This window comes from Phascolarctos cinereus, unplaced genomic scaffold, assembly GCF_003287225.1.
Source record: "Phascolarctos cinereus isolate Bilbo 61053 unplaced genomic scaffold, phaCin_HiC Scaffold_3;HRSCAF=262, whole genome shotgun sequence".
Taxonomy (NCBI): domain Eukaryota; kingdom Metazoa; phylum Chordata; class Mammalia; order Diprotodontia; family Phascolarctidae; genus Phascolarctos; species Phascolarctos cinereus.
The window spans coordinates 219,153,026-219,174,921 of record NW_027555736.1 but is presented as its reverse complement, the minus strand read 5'-3'; the positions used below and the strand labels follow the sequence as shown (position 1 = coordinate 219,174,921).

General features: G+C 38.4%; 1 protein-coding gene and 1 pseudogene across 2 annotated transcripts in view; one reads left to right on the top strand and one right to left on the bottom strand.

The window, feature by feature from the left end:
- Positions 1–13,894, bottom strand: part of SEL1L (SEL1L adaptor subunit of SYVN1 ubiquitin ligase) — a 70,154-nt gene extending 56,260 nt beyond the window's left edge. Inside the window, exons 1-2 of one of the 2 annotated variants that reach the window (XM_020978971.2) lie at positions 13,671–13,894; positions 1,056–1,093 (exon numbers count right to left, since the gene is read on the bottom strand). In XM_020978971.2, coding sequence (XP_020834630.1) covers positions 1,056–1,093; positions 13,671–13,746 — 114 coding nt within the window. In that variant the 5' untranslated portion in view covers positions 13,747–13,894. The remainder of the gene's footprint in view (positions 1–1,055; positions 1,094–13,670) is intronic. The other variant, XM_020978970.2, reaches the window with a different exon arrangement.
- LOC144456347 (uncharacterized) lies at positions 13,878–19,392 on the top strand (annotated as a pseudogene).
- The last annotated feature ends 2,504 nt before the right edge of the window (positions 19,393–21,896 follow it).

Genomic DNA, 21,896 nt, shown 5'->3' with positions numbered 1-21,896 from the left:
ACACTTTATGCCAGGATAACATTATAGAGAGAAACAACTTTGAAATATTACAACTCTGATAAACATGATGATAAGCCATGAGTTTGAAAGAATAAAGATGAAACACAACACTTGTCTCATAACAGATAAGTGATTAAATTAAAATGCAAAGAGAAATACACATTTCTCAGACAAGGCTAAAGTGGAAATTTGTTTTGCTATGTAGCTGTGTACTGTGTACTACTTTTTTTTGTTATTCCTTTAAAATTGAGTGATGAGGGTATTGGGAGGGAAAGACCAATTTAAAAATTTGTAAAAAAAATTGTTTTTAAAAAAGCATTAATACATGTAAAGGACAAAAATAAAGAAAAACAGAACTGAAACTGGCTCCTACTAAAATGGTACAGTTACTTGACTTCAGATACTCCAGAACTCATGGAGAAAAAAAGATGCTCTTTAAATATTCATTTAAACATGTGTCAGATGTAGGACTTGGACCCAGGTGCTCCTGACTCCAAAGCTGGTTATCTATCCACTGAATCAAGTTACATCTCATGACTTCCACATGAAGGTGCTTAAAAAAATTCAAGTAGAACATAAACAATATTTTGAAAAGAGGAAAGTTTACTTTTCGTTTTCAGAAGAGAAAGATAACACCTTTGCTGTTCTGTTAGCTCCATCTAAGACATGTGTCACATATAAACCTATCACTTATAGGAAAAAGTTAATTTTTTTTTGGTAAAAGGGCAATGCTACCTTTACCACTTAAATAAGAAAGTTCTAATTCTATTTATCATATAAATGCAGATTCTTTATATCTTCTTTAGTTATACTGTGCAAACCCTTAAAACAGATGATCTCCAATTTATCCTGCATATATTTTGTTTGTACATAGTTGTTTGCAAGTTGTCTCCTTTATTAGATTGTGAGTTCCTTGACAGTAGGGACTGTTTTTCACCTTTCTTTGTATTCCTAGCACTTCACACTTAAGTAGTCACTTAAGAAATGCTTGTTGGCTTGTGATCGATAAACTTAGCTAAACAGCAGCAAATATAATGAAGATTTTTAGTTCATACCTTTGGATCTAAGGATTCATCCTGACCTCCTTTGTCATCTGTAAGGAAAGTTTAAATAAGTCAATCAACTAGTTTCATTGTTGGAAAATTAAGGATGTTACTAATGTCAAAATTTAGCAAAGTACACCAAAATTGTATCCACAAACTGGATAATCAGTCCCTGAAATAATCAAGAATTTCAAGTGGTAGTCTGGAATGAACTAAAAACTGTTTTTTAACAGGGTTCCCTTAATTCTGCGGCCCCATTAAGCTGCTATTTCACCCTTCATCTCCCTTTTATTGTCCAGTTTCATAAAGGAGTTAGCTATACATATTGTTTCTGTTTCTTCACTACCTGCTCATTCTTAATCCCATTCTAAGCTGGTTACTGGGCTCATCATTCTAATGAAACTGCCCTCTTAATAGTCAAAGCCTGTGGCCTTTCCTAGGAATTTTCCCTTCTTGACCTTTCTTTGGCAAACTACATTATGAACTGTCTCCTACCCCCTCTCCTCTTCAAATACTCTTTCCTCTCTTGGCTTCCTTAATACTGTGGCTTCCTCCTCTTGGTTTTATCTCTTTAACTGTTCCTTCTCAGTCTCTTTCTTTGGTAATTTTTCTTTTCCCACTCCCTTAATATAAGCATTTTCAGCATTTGGCCCTTTTTTTCTTTCTATACCCTTTCCTTTGATGTTCTCAATCACTCCCTTCAACTCTCACCTCTATGAAAGTGACTTAAAAACCTCTTGTTTTAGACTTTCAAGTTCCAGAATCAAATTTTCAACTACTTATGGAGGCTGCCCACTTGACTGTCCTGTCTACAATTCTAGCTAAATGTCTAAAAGAGAACTCATCTTCTTTCTTTATAATGTGCTCCTTTTCCTGACAGCTCTAATTCTGTCAATGGTACTACAATGCTGTTGCCATCCCTCCCCCCATTCAGCACCTAGGTATTGTCAATCTATCTCAACTATACCTCCTATAAGTGATATCTTCATTTCCATTTCAACCATAATTCAGGTTCTCATTACTTTCCACCTGCTTACTGCAAAAGCCTCTTAACTAGTTTCTCTCTCTACCTCTAGTTTCTTGCCCATGCTAATCTACCATACACTCCCCTTCCATATGCACATGTCTGATCACATTACTGAACTGATTAAAAACTTTCAATGGCTTCCTGTGGGACCAAATAAAATGTAAACTACTTATCCTGGAATTAAAGACACTCCAAAATCTGCTTCCACCCTGCCTTTCACCCTTATTTCATACTACATATGCTACACACTAGTCAAATTTAACTACTCATCAACCTTTGAATAACTATGGTGCTTTCCCATCTCTGTCCCTCTACTCACACTGTTCCCTATGCTTGGAATATCCTTCTCACCAATCTTTCTTTGTTGAAGTCTTACTCATCCTTCAAGTTTAAAATGTCACTTCCTCCATGAAGCCCTCACTGAGAATCCTGCCAGCCATAATCTCCTTTCATTGAAGCTTAAAGTGGGAAACGAACCCTGAGGTCAGCTCATTCAACCTGTACTTAAGCAAGAATTCCCCCAACAATACCCCTGAGCAGAGACATTCCAGTTTCTACCTTAAAACCTACAGGGAAGCATAATCAAGACAGTCAAATCGTGGGGACAACTATTTGTGAAAAATTTCTTTTTTTTCCACAATGAACCTAAATGTGTCACTTTACAAATTCCACCTATATATCTATATATCTATATATATCTATAGCTCCTACTATAGTCCTGACCTCTGGGTTCTAATCTCTCTTCCATATGACACGATTCTTCAAATATTTGAAGTTGGCTACTATATTCTCTCCACCTTCCCTATCTCCTCTTTCACAATGCCAGAGCCTTCTCTTCAGCAACCTAAGCATCTATGGACAGAATATTGGAATCAGAGCCAGGAAGACATGGGTTGAAATTCTGCCTTTGACACTTGCTTAGCTACGTGACCATCTTAGTTAACCTTTCTGTGCCTCAGTTTCCTCATCTTTAAAATGGGAATACCAGTGATACCTACTTCATATGATGTTCAAATAAAATATGTAAAGCAATCTGCAAACCTTAAAGCAATATACATACTCAGCTATCACACATAATAATATAGTTTCTTCAACCAGTTCTTACATAATATGGTCTCCACAAGCTGAAGTCCACCAACGCCCTTCTTAAAACGTGGTACCCAGAACTGAACACAATACTGTAGACGTGTTGTGACTGGGCATAGTACATACAAATAATTACACTACTCACTCTAGACACTGAACATCTATTAATGCATTTTGTTAAATTCTTTTTACCGTCATGCTGTACTGAACTTACAATCTCTAGAAACCTTTTTTTGGTTAATCTTCTTTGAGCTGGGCCTGTCTAATCCTATATTGGTGTACTTGATTCCTTGAACACTAGTATACTTTATACATACTATACTTTTTTCAGGGGATGATGAGGGGGATGAGAGGTGGGAAGACATGGCACAATTTCACTGGCTTAGGGAACTCTCAGTAAAGAAACTCCCTCTCCTGATGCAGATAAACAATTATTTTGTATTTTATAGGTTTAAGAGTGTTGACCATGGCATTGCCAGTTAACTTGCCCAAGGTTATGCAGTTAATTTGTGGGCAATCCAGCTCAGCTGAAGTGGCAAAGTACCCTGAAGGAGAGATAAGAAGCAGCATATGCCAGGCAAATTGCACCATTACCACCGTTACTGTCACCACCACCATCACCACCTTGACAACCATCTCACTTCAGAGCTTGAAGAAGACAGCCCAGGACCTTGAATCCAAGAGCCTTGGGAACAGCAATGCTTCCAGTCCAGTGCCTGTAGCCATCACCTAGGAAAGTAACCCCTGTGGAGATGGCAACTACTCTTTCAGGTGCTATAGCCACAGCTATCAAAGTCCCAGAAAACAAGGTTCTTGCCACTACAGTCCCTGGCACTGTCAAATGGTTCAACATCAGAAATTGATATGATTTCATTAGTAGAAATGACATTATAGGAGAGGGATTGCCATCTGCTTTGCCAGTGCACCCTAAGGATCATAGGATCTTTTCATCTGACTTACAGATGAAACCTTCCTTATGTGTGAAATATTAGAATGTGAGTACCTTTTCAGTAAGTACCGCCTTTCTTTTCTAGACAGCTAAGTAATGTAGTGGTTAGAGTTCTGGGCATAACCTGGGTTCAAATCCTGCCTCAGGTACTTACTATGTCACCCTGGGCAAATCGTTAACTGATGTCTGCCTCAGTTTCCTCATCTGTAAAATGGGGATAATACTTCCTGGGGTGGTTGTGAGAACAAAATGAGATATTTGCAAATCTTAAAGTGATACATAAATGCTCGCCATAATTATTATTTGTAACCCCAGTGCTTAGCACAGTACTTTGCATATAGCAAGCACCTAAGAAATACTTTAAAAATTTATTCATTCATTCATGTGTCAGAGGTAGGAACTGGACCCAGATGGTCCTCACTCCCAGGATGGCTCTCTAATGTTAGGTTGAACCTCATGCTTTTACCTAGTAGGTTTTTCATGTTGGTTTGCACTTTACCCCCACTAGATTTCAACTCATATTCACATCTTCATTCGAGTTTTTGAAATCTTTTTGGATCCTGCTATTCAACAGGTGTCAAGGTCACTGCATCTCATCCATATCTCTTGTATTCTGTTTTGCGTTGTTATTTCAAAAGGAAGGCAGACAACTTATCTCCCTAAGAATATAGTCTTACGGCAGATTTGTCCTTTAGGGCAGAATCCAGGTCTTATTTTTCTTTATACCTCCAATACCACACCCCCACATATACACACACACTTCTAGCCCCGCATTGTTATTTTTCCCCATTAGAATGTATAAATCCCAGGGCAGCTAGGTGGCACAGCGGGTAGAGCACTGGCCCTGGAGTCAGGAAGACCTGAATACAAATTCAGCCTCAGACACATGACACTAGCTATGCGACCCTGGGCACGTAACTTAACCCCAATTGACACACAAAAAAAGCAAAAAAAAAAAAAGAATGTAAATCCTTTGAGGGCAGCAGCTATCTAGCATACATTTTCATCCCTAGCACTTCACACAGTGCCAGGCACATAGTAAGTGCTTAATAAATGCTTTATTATTAATTCATTAAATACCTAGTACAACACCAGAGGTGGTTAAAATTAATTTATTCAGCAAATGTTTACTGCCTCAGAAGAGATGTCTCATCACCACATAGGTGGTAAGACAACAGTCATATCAATTCTTCTGGTTGAATTTCATTATTTCCTACATACCCTAAGTGACAAATTGTCAATTATTCATTCTTTCTAACATCTATGAAGCACCAACTAAACACAGTGCAAGCATTGGCTCTTGGAGGCAGATATTGTCCTACAAATAAGATAGGGCCTCAGTCTTCAAAACACTTAAAACCTACCTTTAAGGATGATATGTACAAGATTAATACAATATAAATTGAAACACAAATACACAAGACTACAAAAATTAAGGTGTTTACAGAATTAACTTCCTTGACTTTGTACCTCTTTTTCTTGATCCACTCTGATCGGAGTAAAATTAGTTTCCCTTATTGCTTATCAACGTCTTACAACTCATTAAATTTATCAGCAACTGTTCCTCAAGGCAGGAAGGATCATGGATCTTTTTTCTTCCTTTACAAGCTAACAAAATACATTTCATATAGCAGATAGTTCAACAATTGAACAAATAGTTGTTAAATATCTCCTATGTTTAAGCACTATGCTAGGTGCTGGAGGTACAAAGATGAAACAAAATGAAAATGGTCCATGATATCAAAGAGATTACATTCTACCAAGGAATGTAACATGTTCACAAGTAATTAAATATAAAGTCATCACCAGAGAAAGAATTAACAAACTGGGGTGCATTAGGGTGGGGTGGATAAGACAGGGAAAGCTTTGAGATATAGCATCTGAGTTGGGCCTTGAAGAAAGGTAACATGTTCATTTCAGACATGGGACACTACACTGGGGCTACACTGGGACAGGAAGTGAAATTCTGAGTTTGGAGAACAAAATAATAGGCAGGTTTGGCTAGAAGCAGAACAAAGGGGAAAAATATGAAATAAATTGAGTAGGGAAGGTGGAAACCAGACAAGGGAAAAATTCTAACCGTTAGGCTAATGGGTTTGTATTTTATAATAGCGGCAATAGAGAGCCACCGAAATTTTGGGAACACAGGAATGACTGGTCAGATTTGACCACGAGTTGAGGAGGGGAGAGACCAGAAGCAGTAACTAATTGAGAAGCTATATTGTAATAGCAGAGAGAAGAGGCCTGAATCAGGGTAGTGGCCATGAGTGCGGATAAGGGGATGAGTGCCAGAGATTTATGGAGGTAGAATTGACAAGATCTGGCAGCTTACTGCAAATAGGGCTCAAGGAATGGGGAGGAAGAAATCAAGAATGAGTCAGATGTGCTACAACTAAATGACTGAAAAAATGGTGGTATCTTAACAGAATTAAGGAAATTTTGAGAAGAGATGAGCCCACTAGCGAAGATAATGGGCCATTCTGGACAAGATGAATTGATGCTTTTTGAGACATGCAGGTAGACACACCCAACAGGTAGTAAGTAACATAGGACTAGAGTTCAAAGGCAAAGTTAAGACCACAGAGAAATATTTCTATATATTTAGGAGTCATGCATAACAAATATTTGGTGACTAAATAGAAAGAAATGTATGTATTCACATGGAGAATAAAAAAAGTTGATGCAAAAAGGTTTTAAAATACAGATAACTCATACATACATTTGTATGCATAGCTTCACTTTTCCATTTGCACAGACACGGGGACTCGCTAAACAGCCAAGAAAAGTGCATTTTTACTAATTACGTGCTAGATACTGCAGGAGCAGAACCAAAAGCTGGTAATAAACAGTAACATCCTTACCACCCTAAAGAGACCTGCTGCTGGTCTCTTTATGAAGAAATCAATAGTCTGTTCTAAATAAGTCATAATTCCAGTCAAGGAGAAATGGCATTTGGTCTTTGATTCATACTGACTGCTTTGGTTTTTCTGATCCTGTTTCCTCTCTTTCTCCTATTCTTCCCAAGTTTTTCTGCTACTTCCTGTTTCCTCCAGTTACTATGCTTTCCCCCTGCTCTTATGTAACCAACAAGCAAAGACTCACTGTCTAAACCAAAAAGTCTGTTTTCCTTGCCCAGTAAAATTGTCAAAACAAACAGGAGTTTTCTGTATTTGCGGTTCTTCCCCAAATAGTCTTAAACTAGTCTTGACCAGTTGGGACAACGTACTTCGATTCTTTTTAAAAATCTTGGTATTAGATGAACAAATGGGATTTCCAAGAGCTACCCCACTAAAATTTTAAAATTTGTTATCAAAGCTGTCATTTGGTCCTCATTGCAATGCACTTCCCAAATTTCAGCATTCCTCAAAGTTCCATCAAACCCTGGTATTCTGTGCCATGTGCTGAAAGCCCACAAAAAAGTTCTTTCTACCAACATTTTTCCAATCAAGATCTTAACTATTAAATTATTTATCAAAAATACTTTTGTACAGAAAATTTTCAGTATGAAAAACTTCCTCATAGCCTTCTTTATTCCTAGATCATACTAAATTCCTAGTATCTCCCAGGGAACCAAAGTCATAACTTCCATCAATACATTTTTGAGCTCCTAAATGTTCCACAGCCAAATCAGTTCAGGAAACATTGCTCTAAAGTACCACAATGCAATAGACTTTGGGTTTGAGTTATCAAAAGCAGAGAGTTATACAGGAGGAAATTCTTATCATAAATTTAGTCTGCCTGAAGATACCTATCCACTATGTACTATATATAAGTGCCACTCCACTACGTGGTGTTAATATTACTCTCAAATAAACCAGCTGGAAAAGTCTGAATAATTGAGATTTATGATATATAAAACAGAACTATGGAACTAGTATTATCAAATGATGGTTACTATTCTCATTTCATGACAATGATTAAGCAATGTTTTTGTCCTTTTGATTACGTAATTATAACACATGGATAATATTGTCATTGACTTGCCAAAATCAAATGCTCTCTCCCACTCAATTTCAATCTGATCTCTTCTCAAATTATGGCAAAGGTTAAATTTAACAATAAGATTCAAGCAAAAACAATAGGCTAAATGAAAGTGTGAGTGTGGGGGAACTCAAATGCTTTCTTTCCATTTCAGCTTCTCTTTGGATATTTAAAGAAAGATTCTTTATTCAAAATACATTTCTTTTTGGCCAAAGCTTTTCAGCATCTTCATGAATAGTCACCTTTTCACCCACCAAGGGAAAGAAAATGAAAAGTTTCAGGTATGTACTCTTAAATGTCTAAATTTTATTTTTAAGTGTAGCATCTGATCAATAATTACAGTGCTAATTTTATTGAGTTACATACTATCATAGCAAGTTACATAGATATGTTTCTTTAACTTTAAAGATGAAAAGTTAATCACTGTAACTTGTTGCATTTAACATGTATTCCAAATAATCTGCAGTTTACTGATATTTTAAAAATATGTTTCTTGCTTGGTTATTCAGTGAACATAAAAGTGGCACTATGCATAGAAATAAAATTATCTATATTTTTCAAACTTTCAAATCAACTTTTTGGATTATTCCTTAGGAATATGTATATCTCCTACATATTCAGTAAAAATTATTATGTATATTTTATGACGGTAAATATGCTTTAAAATAAGTAACTATACTTAGCCACAGAAAGGGAAAAAAAGTTAGTGAGCTAAACACAAGACATCACAATGAGAAAATTTGTTTATGAATACAAGGTAGTTTCTGTTACCAGATTTCATCCCTATTGCATCATGTGCACAACTCCTCTTTTTTAGAAACAACTAAATAGTAATAGGTTTCAGGTAAAGAAAATATTGACAGATCTCAACCTATTTACTAAAACCTGGAAAGAAATATATTCCAGATGGTAATGTTAAGACTGTTCGCAAGCATAAGCTATTTTCTCTTTGAAACAAGTAGATATTCTGTTACGGTGATGAATGAGTCACTTACTTGATAACTTTTGACATTATATGTTCAAGGGGCAAATGAAGCTATTGGAGTTCCTCTTAAAGGAAGGATCCTTTAAAAAAGACAGTGCTTTTGATGAATAAAGAGTCTCCAGATTATTAGTTTTCTAGGATTATAGTTAATCAGAATTTAGAAAGATTAAATAAAAAGAAAAAAAAAGTTAGGGCATAGAAGAGATTAGTAGACGCTCAATTAATTTTTACTGATTTTCAACTCAAAACTGTCACATCCATGATAGAATACCTCATCACAGGTAAAAGCTTACATTCTTTCTTTAAATGTAAATTTTCCTTTGGTAAAATGGGAAATTTACATTTTTACATCATTTAGCAAAGCAGCATAATGCTGTTGATATGGTTTCAGAGAAAAGTGATCAAAATTTAATCTATTTGTCACATATATTAAATTGATCGATATAGACTTTAAAAAGAAAGAAGTGATAAACTGAACAATCTAGTAGAAGAAAAGAGATCTCTCCATCCTTTGCTGACTGACCTCAGTTAAATACTAAAGCTCCCTGTGCTTTGGTTCCCCCCCAATGTAAAAAAATGATACCACTTAACTTTCCTCATAGGGATACTGTAAGGGTTAATGATAGCACTTTGGGAGAGGAGGAAGTCAGTATATAAATCTAAGATAAAAAACATCAAATTTAATCAATTCAAATCCCAGTGTTGCCACTTGTTTGCCACTGTGCATTGGTGGCAGGTTACTTTCCCTTTCTGGGTCTCAGTTTTTTTCTTCTCTAAGATCAGGGAGATGGAACAAAGGTCCCAAGTTATTTTATTAAGTTGCTACATTCTCTACAGCTAACAAGTATCAACATTTTCCAAGACCTTGTTGTGAACTCTCTTAGTGTATGCAGGTCTTACAGTTTCTGCAGTCCATTTGGGACAGGGACAATTAGATTTGGTGCTCAGTCATTTCAGTGGAATATTAAAAAATAATATCACTGAGAGAACAGTTCAAATCATTTTATGAATTACTTTAAATATAGCTAGATAAAATAATAAAGCAAAGATCAGTAGATACAGCACTGAACCTGAAATCAGGAAGACTTGAGTTCAAATCCAGCCTCAGATACTTCCTAGCTGTGTAATACTGGACAAGTCACTTTGATTTCCTGATAAAAGGATCCACTAGAGAAGAAAATGGCAAACCACTCCAGCACCTTTGCCAAGAAAACCCTGTGGACAGCTATGGTCCATAGAGTCATAAAGAGTCAGATGCAATGAACAACCATAAGAAAGACAGTAGATAAGCAGCTGTCAGCTATTTAGGCAGGTACCTTAGGTGGGGCATTTTGGAAAAAATTGAAACCCATCTTTCATTATAATGCTCCAAAGGACACCAACAACTTTGAAATACAAATTTAAAATGTTGACAAATTAAATTTTTAAAAAAGCTAACAGATTCTCAACTCTATGCATAGACAAGAGATATCCTAATTCATTAGGTCACAGCTCTAAGGCTGAAAGGACCCTCACAGGACACTGAGTCCAACTCCCCACAGGGCTTACCACACACAGTTCCTGGAATATAGTAGGAGCTTAACAAATGCTTATTGACTTCCAGAGACAGGTTAAGTACTTATCCAAGGTCATACTGACTGGTAGCGTAAGATAAAGGATTTTGGGGCAGCTAGGTGGCACAGTGGATACAGCATCGACTCCGAAGTCTGGAGGACCTGAGTTCAAATGCAGACTCAAACACTTGACACTTACTAGCTGTGTGACCTTGGACAAGTCACTTAAAAGATTAAAAAAAAAGAAAAGAAAAATAAGACGCAGGATTTGGATCCAGCTCCTCTGACTCTGGAGCCAATACTCTTTTTACCATACTGTGCTACCTGCCAAATTTCTAAAATTTCAACCTACTTGCTAAATGGCTCACTGTGGAAAGGGCTGGCCTTTAAATCCAACTTAAAAAACAAACACCTGAAAACATTTAACAATAATAATAACCAAAAAATAACTCACAAGTAACTAAGATGAAGAATCTCTGTCTCCATAAATTATCAGTGTCTGTGGCAGTGCAAATAAAAAAAAGAACCAAACCTTCTGCTCTAAAATTATTTAATATTATTATTTTTAAAAAAACTAATTAGGATAAAACCACTTCTGTCTCTGAATAAAGACATTCTAGTTAGTATTTGAAAATGACAAATGACTCTTTGAACACTGACCATGTTCTAAGTTGCCAAAAATGTGTCTGGTACCAGATAACAGTATCACTTTAATTCTTCAGTACAGAATTAGAAATATAAAATTGATCAATACAGAACAACTGCAATTAGACTATAGAAAGGTACGCAATGTTTTTCAACATCTGAGTATTTAAACTTTTAAAAAGGCATGAAATGCCATATAAACAAGCAGTTTAAACAAAACAAAAGCAAAAGTCACCTAAATTTCTACCATGAAGATAATCTGTAAGATTTAATCTTATTCAAAGTGCTTTTACCTATCTTGCACACAACTGAATTTTTTTGTGAGTTATCTTCCAACATGCAACATCTATATTGTTTTAATGCCTGTCATATACTCTTTAAGGCAATTATGTAACTGTCATGCAAAAACAGTGCGGTGCAGTAGGAAGAAGGGATTTAGAATCAAAGAACCTTAATTTGAATCCTAACTCTGAAATTTATTGTTTGTGCAGTCTTGGACAAATCATTTAACTTCTTTGGGCCTCAACTTCTTTATTTGTAAAATGAGTGGGTTCGACTAGTCTCTAGGGTTCTTTCCCTCCCTATGATCCAAATGCCATGGTTTTAAGTGCTGACAGCTTGTGCTAGGAGCTGGGACAAAAAACTGTTACTGAAAATCATCCTGTTCACACAGACACAAAGTTAAGGACTATAGCATTTCAGGTTAAGTATCAGTTGAACCAGAGTTCAACAGTACAGATTCTTACTGGTTATCTGTTATGTTCATGGTTGTTTGCAAATTCTCTTCCATAACAATGTATGCTCCCTGAGGGAGGAGCCAATTTTTTCTCTTAGGTTTCCTTCCAGCTTAGAGCCTAGATTTTAGTGCTAGATAAATGCATACTGACTGACTACCATACTCCATTTGAGAAAGATTTCAAAGGCAGGACCCCGTCATTAATGCAAACCTAACATATCATTTGAAAAACAACTCAAGGCCTGTGTCCTAATAATGACAATGTGTCACATAATTTCATTTACATAAGAAGGTCAAATGTGTAGTCCGTTTTTAAAACGATAGATAATCAAACTATATAAGACACCAATAATAAAATTTAAAAATAGGAACTTTCATTTTAGAAGCAGAATAATTAAGGGAATGCAACAATTTAGAATTAGGCCAGCTATTTGGGGATCCAAATAATTACTTGTGAATTTTCTTGCAGAAGACAAGAGAAAATTATTTTTATAGTTAAAAATAAGATTAATATGAAGCACTATATAGATTTATTATCATCATTTATTTATAGAAACTGATGAAAATTCTACCATTACACTATACTGGTTTGGGCAAGAAAACACTTTCAGATGCTAAGAAGGTCCTACAGAGATGGCAACTGAGGAAGGGTCTTGAAAGGCATATCAAATCCCAGTTACGGCCCCAAAGTAGATAACAAAAACACAGAAAAGAACAACAACTTTAAGTGGAGAGACCAAAACAGATCACAAGACGTTCCTTCAAGATACCTTTTTTAGTGCCACACATCAAAACGTCAAAAGAAATTTGCCACTCATTCTGAACTAATTTCTTCCTTAAACCTTACCGCAAGCAAACCTGAAGTCATTCAGATAAGCAATTCCTAATCCAATTCTCCATCCTCGTTTTCAGTCAACAACAAAAAACTAACAAGGGTAACAACCCCGAGACATAAAAAGGTTACAAAAGAGACAGCGCATGTGGTACTCAACCAATACACTGTTAACTACTGGAACTGGGTGTCCCCTTTCTCCAAAGTGACATCTCATAGAGCGCGAGCTACACAAAATCTGGAAACCCAAATTGTGGGGTGCCCTGACGTCTGGAGTATCCTCAACGCTTAAGGCTGGGCCCGTGGAAGGGGCAAGCACGTAAGCTTCTCTCCTGCTCCTCTTCGGTCCCACAGCCAGTGGGCTGGGGGCTGCAGGGGTCCTGCTACTCCTGGATGTGTGCCCTTGCCAGCTGTTGAGGCAGGATGGGTGAGATGTTTATGTGGGTTGTGTGTGCGTGTGAGTGTGGGGTGCGTCGGAAAGGCCTCCATTTCCAGCCTCTTCTAGGACCCCCCTTCCCCCTCGGCCCCGACAGTTCCTATAACCCCCAGCCCCTCTACGCCCCTACACGTCCCAAGCGCTCACAACCCGGGTCAACAGAAGCCAGAGAAGGAGTGACAGGGTTGGGGGAGCGCGTGGGGACGGAACCCTCCAAACGGGGGTTGGGGCGGGCCAGGACCGACAGAGGGAGGATCCTTATCCCGCCGCCAGCCCGGCCTTCTTGGTGGGTCCCCCTCGCAGCCCAGGCCTGGCCTCCGAGAAGGGGGGGAGGCGGCAGGAGGCGGCGGCCCCGGAGTCCCTCAGCTCGGACCAGAGCAGGGGGGCGGGTACTGACCCGAAGCCGCCCACACCGAGCCGCAGCACATCAGCGCCCCACAGAGCAGCAGGGCCAGCCTGACCCGGACGCGCATTCTGCCACCGCCGCCGCCGCCTCCGCCTCCGGGGCCGAGGTGCCGATGCCACCCTCCCGTCAACAGTGGTGTCTTCGTTGTCGCCGCTGCTGCCTCCCCAGCCACAGGATCAGCCGCTGTCGCCCGGCTTCCTGCTCCGGCCAGTCGGAGCACCCTCCCTCCCGTCCCGCCCCTCAATCCTGATGTGCAGCCAATCCGCTTCTCGTCCTGTCGGGAGCCGGGGCCAATCGCCGCAGCCGCCCCGCCCGCCCTATCGTCCCGCCCCACAGGGTCAGCCAGCCACCAATCGCGGAGCGCCGTCCTGAACACCGGCCTCTTTAGTTGGGTCACGGACTCGCCGACATGGCCCCAGCTAATTGGCAGCTACGGGGCTCAACAAAGCTAGGGCGAGGCACCGGAGAAAAAAAGAAAGGCAGAAGCTCAGATACGGGATCGAACTACAATACCCATAATGATTTCGTGAACCTCCTCGTGCAGGCCTCGTGGGAAATGTAGTACAGGTTAAACCACGGTTTAAAGGTGTTGGGCAAGGTGCTGGTTTAAATGTTGCAGGGAAGGGCAAGATCATCCCTGACAACTAGGCTGGGCACCTTACAGTGGTGAGTAACTCTAACTAACCCCAGAATGTGTTGGGGTTGGGTGAGGTGGAGGATAAAAAAAAAAATAAACAGGAGAGCACTCCTTTTCTTATTTAGGACAGTAGGCTGACGAGTATCTACAATGTATTAAGCTCCCAGGCATACGCACACATGTTTTTACTCTACCTACCTGAGCTGACACTGCGGCAGCAGGAAGACACCTGTCACTCATACTCGAGGACGTGTATCATAATGAAAACTCTACACCAGCAAAGGGTGCTTTTTGGGGGGGGTCGTTAAAAGCTTTTGTCTTTTCCCTCCTCTTTTATTTTTAAATGATAGATCGGTGTGATTTTAAAACAGGTGGAAGGGATCGTGGAGGGCACCGAAATCCAACCTCTTCATTTTCCAGATGAAGAAATTGAGGCCCCAAAGGAGTGAACTGATTTCCCCAAGGTCGTGCTGGTAGTAAGTAGCAGGACCTGGATTTGAAAGTAGTTCCTCTGACTCCAAATGTAAAGTTCTTTCCATCATAGTGCTATGCCGCCCTCCAAGATGCAAAAACAAAAAAACAAAAACAAAAAATAAGGGGGGGCCTCAGTTTCCTCATCTGTAAAATGCGGGGACTTGGACTAGGGTGACCTCCAAGATGCAGTAGAAAATAACGTACCAGCCCCACCAGGATGCTTCCTGTCATCTAAGTTGTAGGCCATCTGTCTGGTCCCAAAACTTACCATTCTATATAAATAGCTCCTTTCTCCCCCAAAATTGCTTACTACTTTTATAGGCTCTTTCTGTGACCTTCACCCTATTTTCCTTTGAAGTGATTATAATTATTATTGGGATATAATAGCTTGGATTCTTGCCTAGAGTTTTAGCTCAATGGTTACATAAATTATCTAAGATGAATTTTGATTATAGGCACCCTTCTACTCAGCAGTAGTAGAGCTATGAAGATTTATTCTTGACCATTTTTCAAAACTCCTAAGACCAACCCCAACCTCACCCTACTTTTGTATAGCCCACCCATACATTTAAGAAAGTAACAACTAGTCAGCCAAAGAACATGGTTTGGGAAATTAGTATTCTATGTTCTTTAAGACAGAATTCTCACTAAACTTTGCTTAATTCTTCTGGGAACACTACCTTCTGTCCAGCTGTCTGTACTCAGAATGACTGATTCTTCACCCACCCTCACTTATATCTATATATCATTACATAGGTTTTCAAATCTTGGCACTTCTACCTCTATAATATCTCTGGCATTTATTCTTTTCTCTCTATGCACAGAAACACTATTTACCCTGATTCAGGGTGCTTTCACCTCTTACCTGGACTACTGAAAAAACATTTTTTTTTAGATCAAAAAAATGTATTAATAGCTTTTGTTTTTCAAGATCTCCACAATTTTTCTTAGTGTCCCTCCTCTCTCTCAGAGACCCCACACACACTTTATGAGAAATATTTTTAAACAATAAAAGAGAAAAAGAAAAGGAAAACAATGAACAAAACCAGTTAATACATTGAACAAGGAAAACAATGAAGTTACTACAGAAGACATCATTGAAATCCATCACAGAAAAAGAATACGTTAGTTATGATGCTTCAACTCTGGCATCTACCTGAAAAACCAGAGAAGTTGAATTTAAAAAACAGGAGCTGGTCATAAGAACAGCCTGTCGAGAGAGAGTGCAGAAATTTTATAATGAAATTAAAAAAGGTACGGACCGTGGAAAACATTGAAGTGGAAAACATAACTGAAGAGGAAGACAGTTTTGGTGATTATTCAATTCTATTATCTCTCTGGAGAACCAGAGAAACTATATATGAGAAACAAAGACTGGAATTTCAAACAGTTTCAGAAGAGAAAAGTTAGACAATCCTCAATGAAATCAAAGCGTTATGTGCCATGGAAAACATTAATGAGAAGAAAAATATCACCATAAAGGAAAACATGACTAAAAAGGAAAATATTTATGATGATTTGACTCTGCTATCTTTCTGGATAGAGAAACTGAATTCAAAAAGCAAGAACTGACAAGAAAAATCATTTTGAAAGAGCAAATGCAGACATTCCTCAATGACATCAAAGAGATATATGCCATGGTGAGAGAGTCCAATTCATGGGTACTTTTCCCATTTGTATTCCACAAGTATTTCTTCAGGGCCTGTTTGTGTGCACTCTCCTAAAAATTCTAGGATATAGTGAGGAGAATGTAGAAAAGGAAAAAAAAGCAATGCTTAAAAAAAAAAAGAAAAGGAGAGAATTCTATTTCCCAGAAAGAGTCAAATGGAGGATAAATGGCCTCCTGTCTCTTCTATCTTGAAAATCTTTAATCCGACCCTTTGGTGCCCTCTAGTTACCATCTAATACCTTCCTTCCTTTCACTGCCAAACTTTAGGAATTAATGTCTTTTCCAATTATTCCATCTTTTACATCTCCCTCCCTGTCCCATCACTCTGTTGAAACTATAATCGAAAAAGTTATCAGTGATTTCTTTTATGCTAGACATAATCCAAAATGGACATTGTCTTTTCTTTGTCTTCATTATTCTTGATTCCTCTGTTGTATTTGACACTTTTGAGCACTCTTGCCTTCTTGAAACATTCCTCTCTTTGCTTGACTGATACTATACTATTCCAGTTCTTCTTCCTCTTTGATTAATCCTCTTTTTCCTTCTTTGGTTCCTCTTCTGTCCTCTTAATATGCTTTTCCTGAGAGTCTCTGCTTTTCTCTCTTTGTAGTGTCTTAGAATTATCCATTTTCACAGCTTCAGCTTTAACTCCTATGCTAAAGACTCCCAAATGTATATTCCCAGTGTTATCCTCTTGCCAAGTTCTACTTTAGTATCTTTTGCTGTGTAATAGATATTTGTATTTGAATCTTTTGCCATCACCTCAACTCAACATGTCTAAAATAAAATTATTTCACTCTTCCCCTCAAAGTGGTACTCATTCCAATTTCCCTTGCCCTATCAGTTTTGTACCAGGACTGAGGCCTTGACACTCTCCTGTCCCTCATATGAAATCACCAAATCCTGTAATTTTTTTCTTCCTCTCTTTTCCATCATCCCCTAGATCTTCATTATGCTGTACTTAATTTATTAACACCTAGACAACTTTCATAATTCTACTTTGTCCGCCTCTAACCAATCCTTTGAGATTATTCTTCCTTAAATACCACTTTCATCCTTCCACTACCCTGGTTAGCACAATTCAATGGATTCTTTTTTTTTTTTTTTAAAGACTCATGATTTTAGCACTGCAAAGAGCCTATCTTGAATAAAAGCTAGGACAAATAGTCTGACTCCTTCATATTACAGTTGAAGAAATGAAGCATAAAGAAATGAATTGATTTGCCCAAGGCAATACTGCTAATTAGTGGTAAAGCTCAGCCTAGAATTTAAATCTTTGAATTCCTAATGTAGAATTCTTCCCACTATTCTACACTTTCTCTTCTATCATGTCAGATCAAAATTTCTCAGACTGGTTTTCAAAATCATCCATTATCAGGCCTCCAAACTTATTTTTCATCTTTCATAAGCATGCACCCTCAGCTCTAGTTAGGGTGACACATTAAGAAAATTTATTGAGGATCTATTGTTAGTGCCTTCCCCCATTGATTATCTCCAATTGATCATATATACATATATTTATACATATGCATACACATACACACATATACAAACAACAAACATATACACCACACATATGTACATTTACCTTCCTTCCTTTTTTTCCTTCCTTCCTTCCTTCCTTTCACATAGTTGTTTGCATGTTGTCTCCCACATTAGAATGTGAGCACCTTGAGAGTAGGGACTGTCTTTTATCTTTCTTTGTACCTCCCAGTACTTAGCACAATGCCTGGAAGTAACAGGTGCTTAATAAATGCTTGTAGATTGACTGACAGGCACTATTCAAAGTGCTGGGCATACAAAGATAAAAAAGATACAGTCCCTACTCTTAAGGACCTTATATTTTATAGTGGTAGACAAGATGTATAACATTTGCTCATACACATACATTTATACACGCACACACAAATCTCATGCAAGGTAGTTTTTCCAGGGGAAGCACTACCATTTGGGAGACCAGGAAGGCCTCAGATTGGGCTTGGCATTTGAGATAAGCTTTAAAGAAAACTATCTCTGGGGGCAGCTAGGTGGTGCAGTGGATAGAGCACTGGCCCTGAAGTCAAGAGGACCTGAGTTCAAATGCGACCTCAGACCAAACACTTGGCACTTGCTAGCTCTGTGACCCAGGGCAAGTCACTTAACCCCAATTGCCTAAAAAGAAAGGAAAAAAAAGAGGAAAAAAAGAAAACTAGCTTTAAAGAAAACTGCCTTCTAAGAGGCAGAGGTGAGGAGGGAGTTCATTCCAGACATGGGTATAAGCCTGTGTAAAGGCCTGGAGCTAGGAGATGGAGTGTCACATGTGAGAAACAGTTTAGCAGGACCAAAGAGTAATTAAGTGGAGTAATTAAGTCTGGAAGGGTAGGTTGAAGTTAAGTTGTGAAGAGCTTTAACAATGCCTAACAGAGTAGTTTGTATTTAATCCCAGAGGTAACAGGAAGCTGCTAGAGTTTACTGAGCAAAGGAAAAATTTGGTCAGACCTGAATTTTAGGAAGATCAATTAAGAGGCTATTAGAATAGACCAGGTAAGAAATAATGAGATCCTAAGCTAGGGTGGTGGCTCTGTGAGTGGAGAATTGGGAGCAGATGTAAGAAATATTGTTGAGGAAGAATAAACAAGATTTTGCAACTGATTGGTTATATGTTGTAAGGAAAAGGGCAAAGTCAAGATTGATCTCTTTATTCTCCCATCTATACAAATCATGCTCATTCTGACTTCACCACTCATGGCCTCTATGATGGAATGCCCTCTTCCTCCCACCCCTTCCATCTATCCAAATCTTACCTATTATTTAAAATTTGACTCAAGTTTTACCCCCCCCCCCAAGCCTCCCATGATGATTCTAGCCTTTGTTGATTTCTATACTTTCTGAATTTCTGTGTTGGCAGAGAGTATATAGAATTGAATAATCATTAAAACTGTCTTCTTCCTCAATTATGTTTTCCACTTCAATGTTTTCCATGGCCCATTTCTCTTTAACTTCATTATAAAATTTCTGTGCAGAGTAGCAGCTAAGGCAATGTGACAGAGTCACAGAAGAGATTTATGCTCCCAAGAGCAGCCACAAAGCATCAGAACACTGAATGAATGAATGGATGGGTGAATGAATGAATGAATGAATGAATGAATGAAAAAAGCATGTATTAATTGATTATTTACAAGGCACTGTGCTAAATGCCAGGAATACAAATAGAAAAGTAAGCCATTTTCTGCTGTCAATGAGCTTACATTCTCATAGGAGAGACAATACATATAAAAGGTTTCAGTTGCAAGTCAGATAGAAAGATCTCATGGTCCTTAGGGTAAAGTGTCAAAGCAAGTGGTAATACCTCTTCTTTAATGTCATTTTCACTGATAAAATCCCATCAGTTTCCGATGGTGGACCATTTTCACAGTGACAAAGACTTTGCTGACAAGAACTTTCTTTTCTGGGTCTTCAGTAGCTGTGACTATGCCACCTACTAACACCTTATGCCACAGCAATTATAAGAACCAGCTCAAGATGTGTTTAGTTATTGGTCTTTGAAATCTGACTTCTTCCCATATGGAGAAAGTATCATAGAACCATTTGCCTTAGAGAGACAAGCGCTGAGGAAGTTTGCATTTGAAATACCAGTTTGCATGTCTGGTGGCTAGCCCCTCTGCCCCCTTTGCTATAAATTTGTGATCTCCCTCCTGGATCAGTGCTGGGGGTTCTGTTCCAGAGAAGATGGTTTGGTTTTTCATGTCCTGGGGTAACAGAACTCCTTTGCTGGTTTATAGTCACCTCCCTTCACAAAATCTCTATGTGCATTCCCTTCTCTCCATTGATACAGCCATCACTCTAGTTCAGGTCCTCAATACCTTTTTGCCTGAACTATTGCAGTATCCTGTTAGCTGACCTCTCTGACTGATCTCTCTCCACTCCAATCCATCCTCCACTCAACTACCCTGGTGATTTTTCTAAAGTGTAGATGTGACCATGTCACTGCCCCCTTTTCAATGAGCTCCAGTGATCCTTTATACCTCTAGGATCAAATATGAATTCTTCTATTTAGCATTAAAAGCTCTTCATTACTTGTCTCTTTCCTACTTTTCTAGCCATTTTACACTTTACTCTTCTCCATGTAATCTACACTCTAGCTATACTGGCCTATCTTCATTTCCTCAAACATGATGAACTGCCTTGATAATGGCTGTCCCCAGTGTCTAGAATACTCTGCCTTCTCACCTCCACCTCTTAGTTTCCCTAGCTTCCTTCAAGAATCAGCTCAAATCCTACGCTCTACAGATGGTCTTTCCCAGTCCCTAAGTACCTTCTTTCAGATTACTTTCATCTACTCTGAAAATATCTTCTATGTAGTTAGTCATTTATATGTTGTCTTCCCAACTAGAATATAAACTCCATGAGAGCAGGGAATGGTGGGTTTCTTTTTCCCTTTCTTTGTATCCCCAGCACTTAGCACAGTGCCTGGAACATAGTAAGCACTTAATAAATGATTGCTGTAACACTGTACAATGATCAACTGTGAATGACTCAGCTATTCTCAGCAAATACAATGATCCAAGACAATTCCAGAGGACTTATGACCAAAAAAAAAAAGCTATCCACCCGCAGAGAAAGAACTGATGGAGTCTGAATGCAGATCAAAGCATACCATTTTTCGCTTTCTGTATTTTGTCATGGTTTTTCCCCTTTTGGATGTGTGACTTATTTCACAAAATGACTAATATGGTAAGATGTTTTCCATGATTGAACATGCTTAACCTATATCAAATTGCTTACCATCTCAGGGAAGGGGGAGGTGAGGGAGGGGAGAGAGAATTTGGAACTCAAAAATTTTTTAAAAATGTATGTTAAAAATTGTTTTTACATGTAACTGGGCCAAAAATGAAATATTATTCAATAAAAAAAGAAAGAAAAAAGAAAAGAATAAGTGATTGCCGATTGACCTATGAATCTTTTTGTGGGATTAGAGGTTTCTAGAAGTGGATCTTAAGGCTGTCAATTAACACTTGGTATTCACTGATAATAAATGACCTCAACTTAGTCTGTAGGCTCATGTCTGAAAGTGTGTTCTGAGACCTTCTATGAGACTAGCAACTGGAGAAGATGTATTCTTGCTTCTACCACATACTTTAGCATTTAATTGTAGCCAGTCTGCTCATTCATTTGGGTTATTTGATTCCCCCAACTAGAAGGTGGGCTCCTTGAAGGCATGTCTCATGTATTTTTTATATTTATCTCAGTGTCTAGTTTATAGTTGTTCAGTTATTCATTCATGACCAACTGTATGTGACCACATATGGGGTTTTCTTGGCAAAGATACTGGCGTGGTTTGCCATTTGCTTCTACGATGGATTAAGGCCAGAGGTTAAATGACTTACCAAGGGTCACACAGTTAGTGAGTATCTGAGGCTGGATTTAAATTCAGATCTTCTTGATTCCAGGCCCAGTG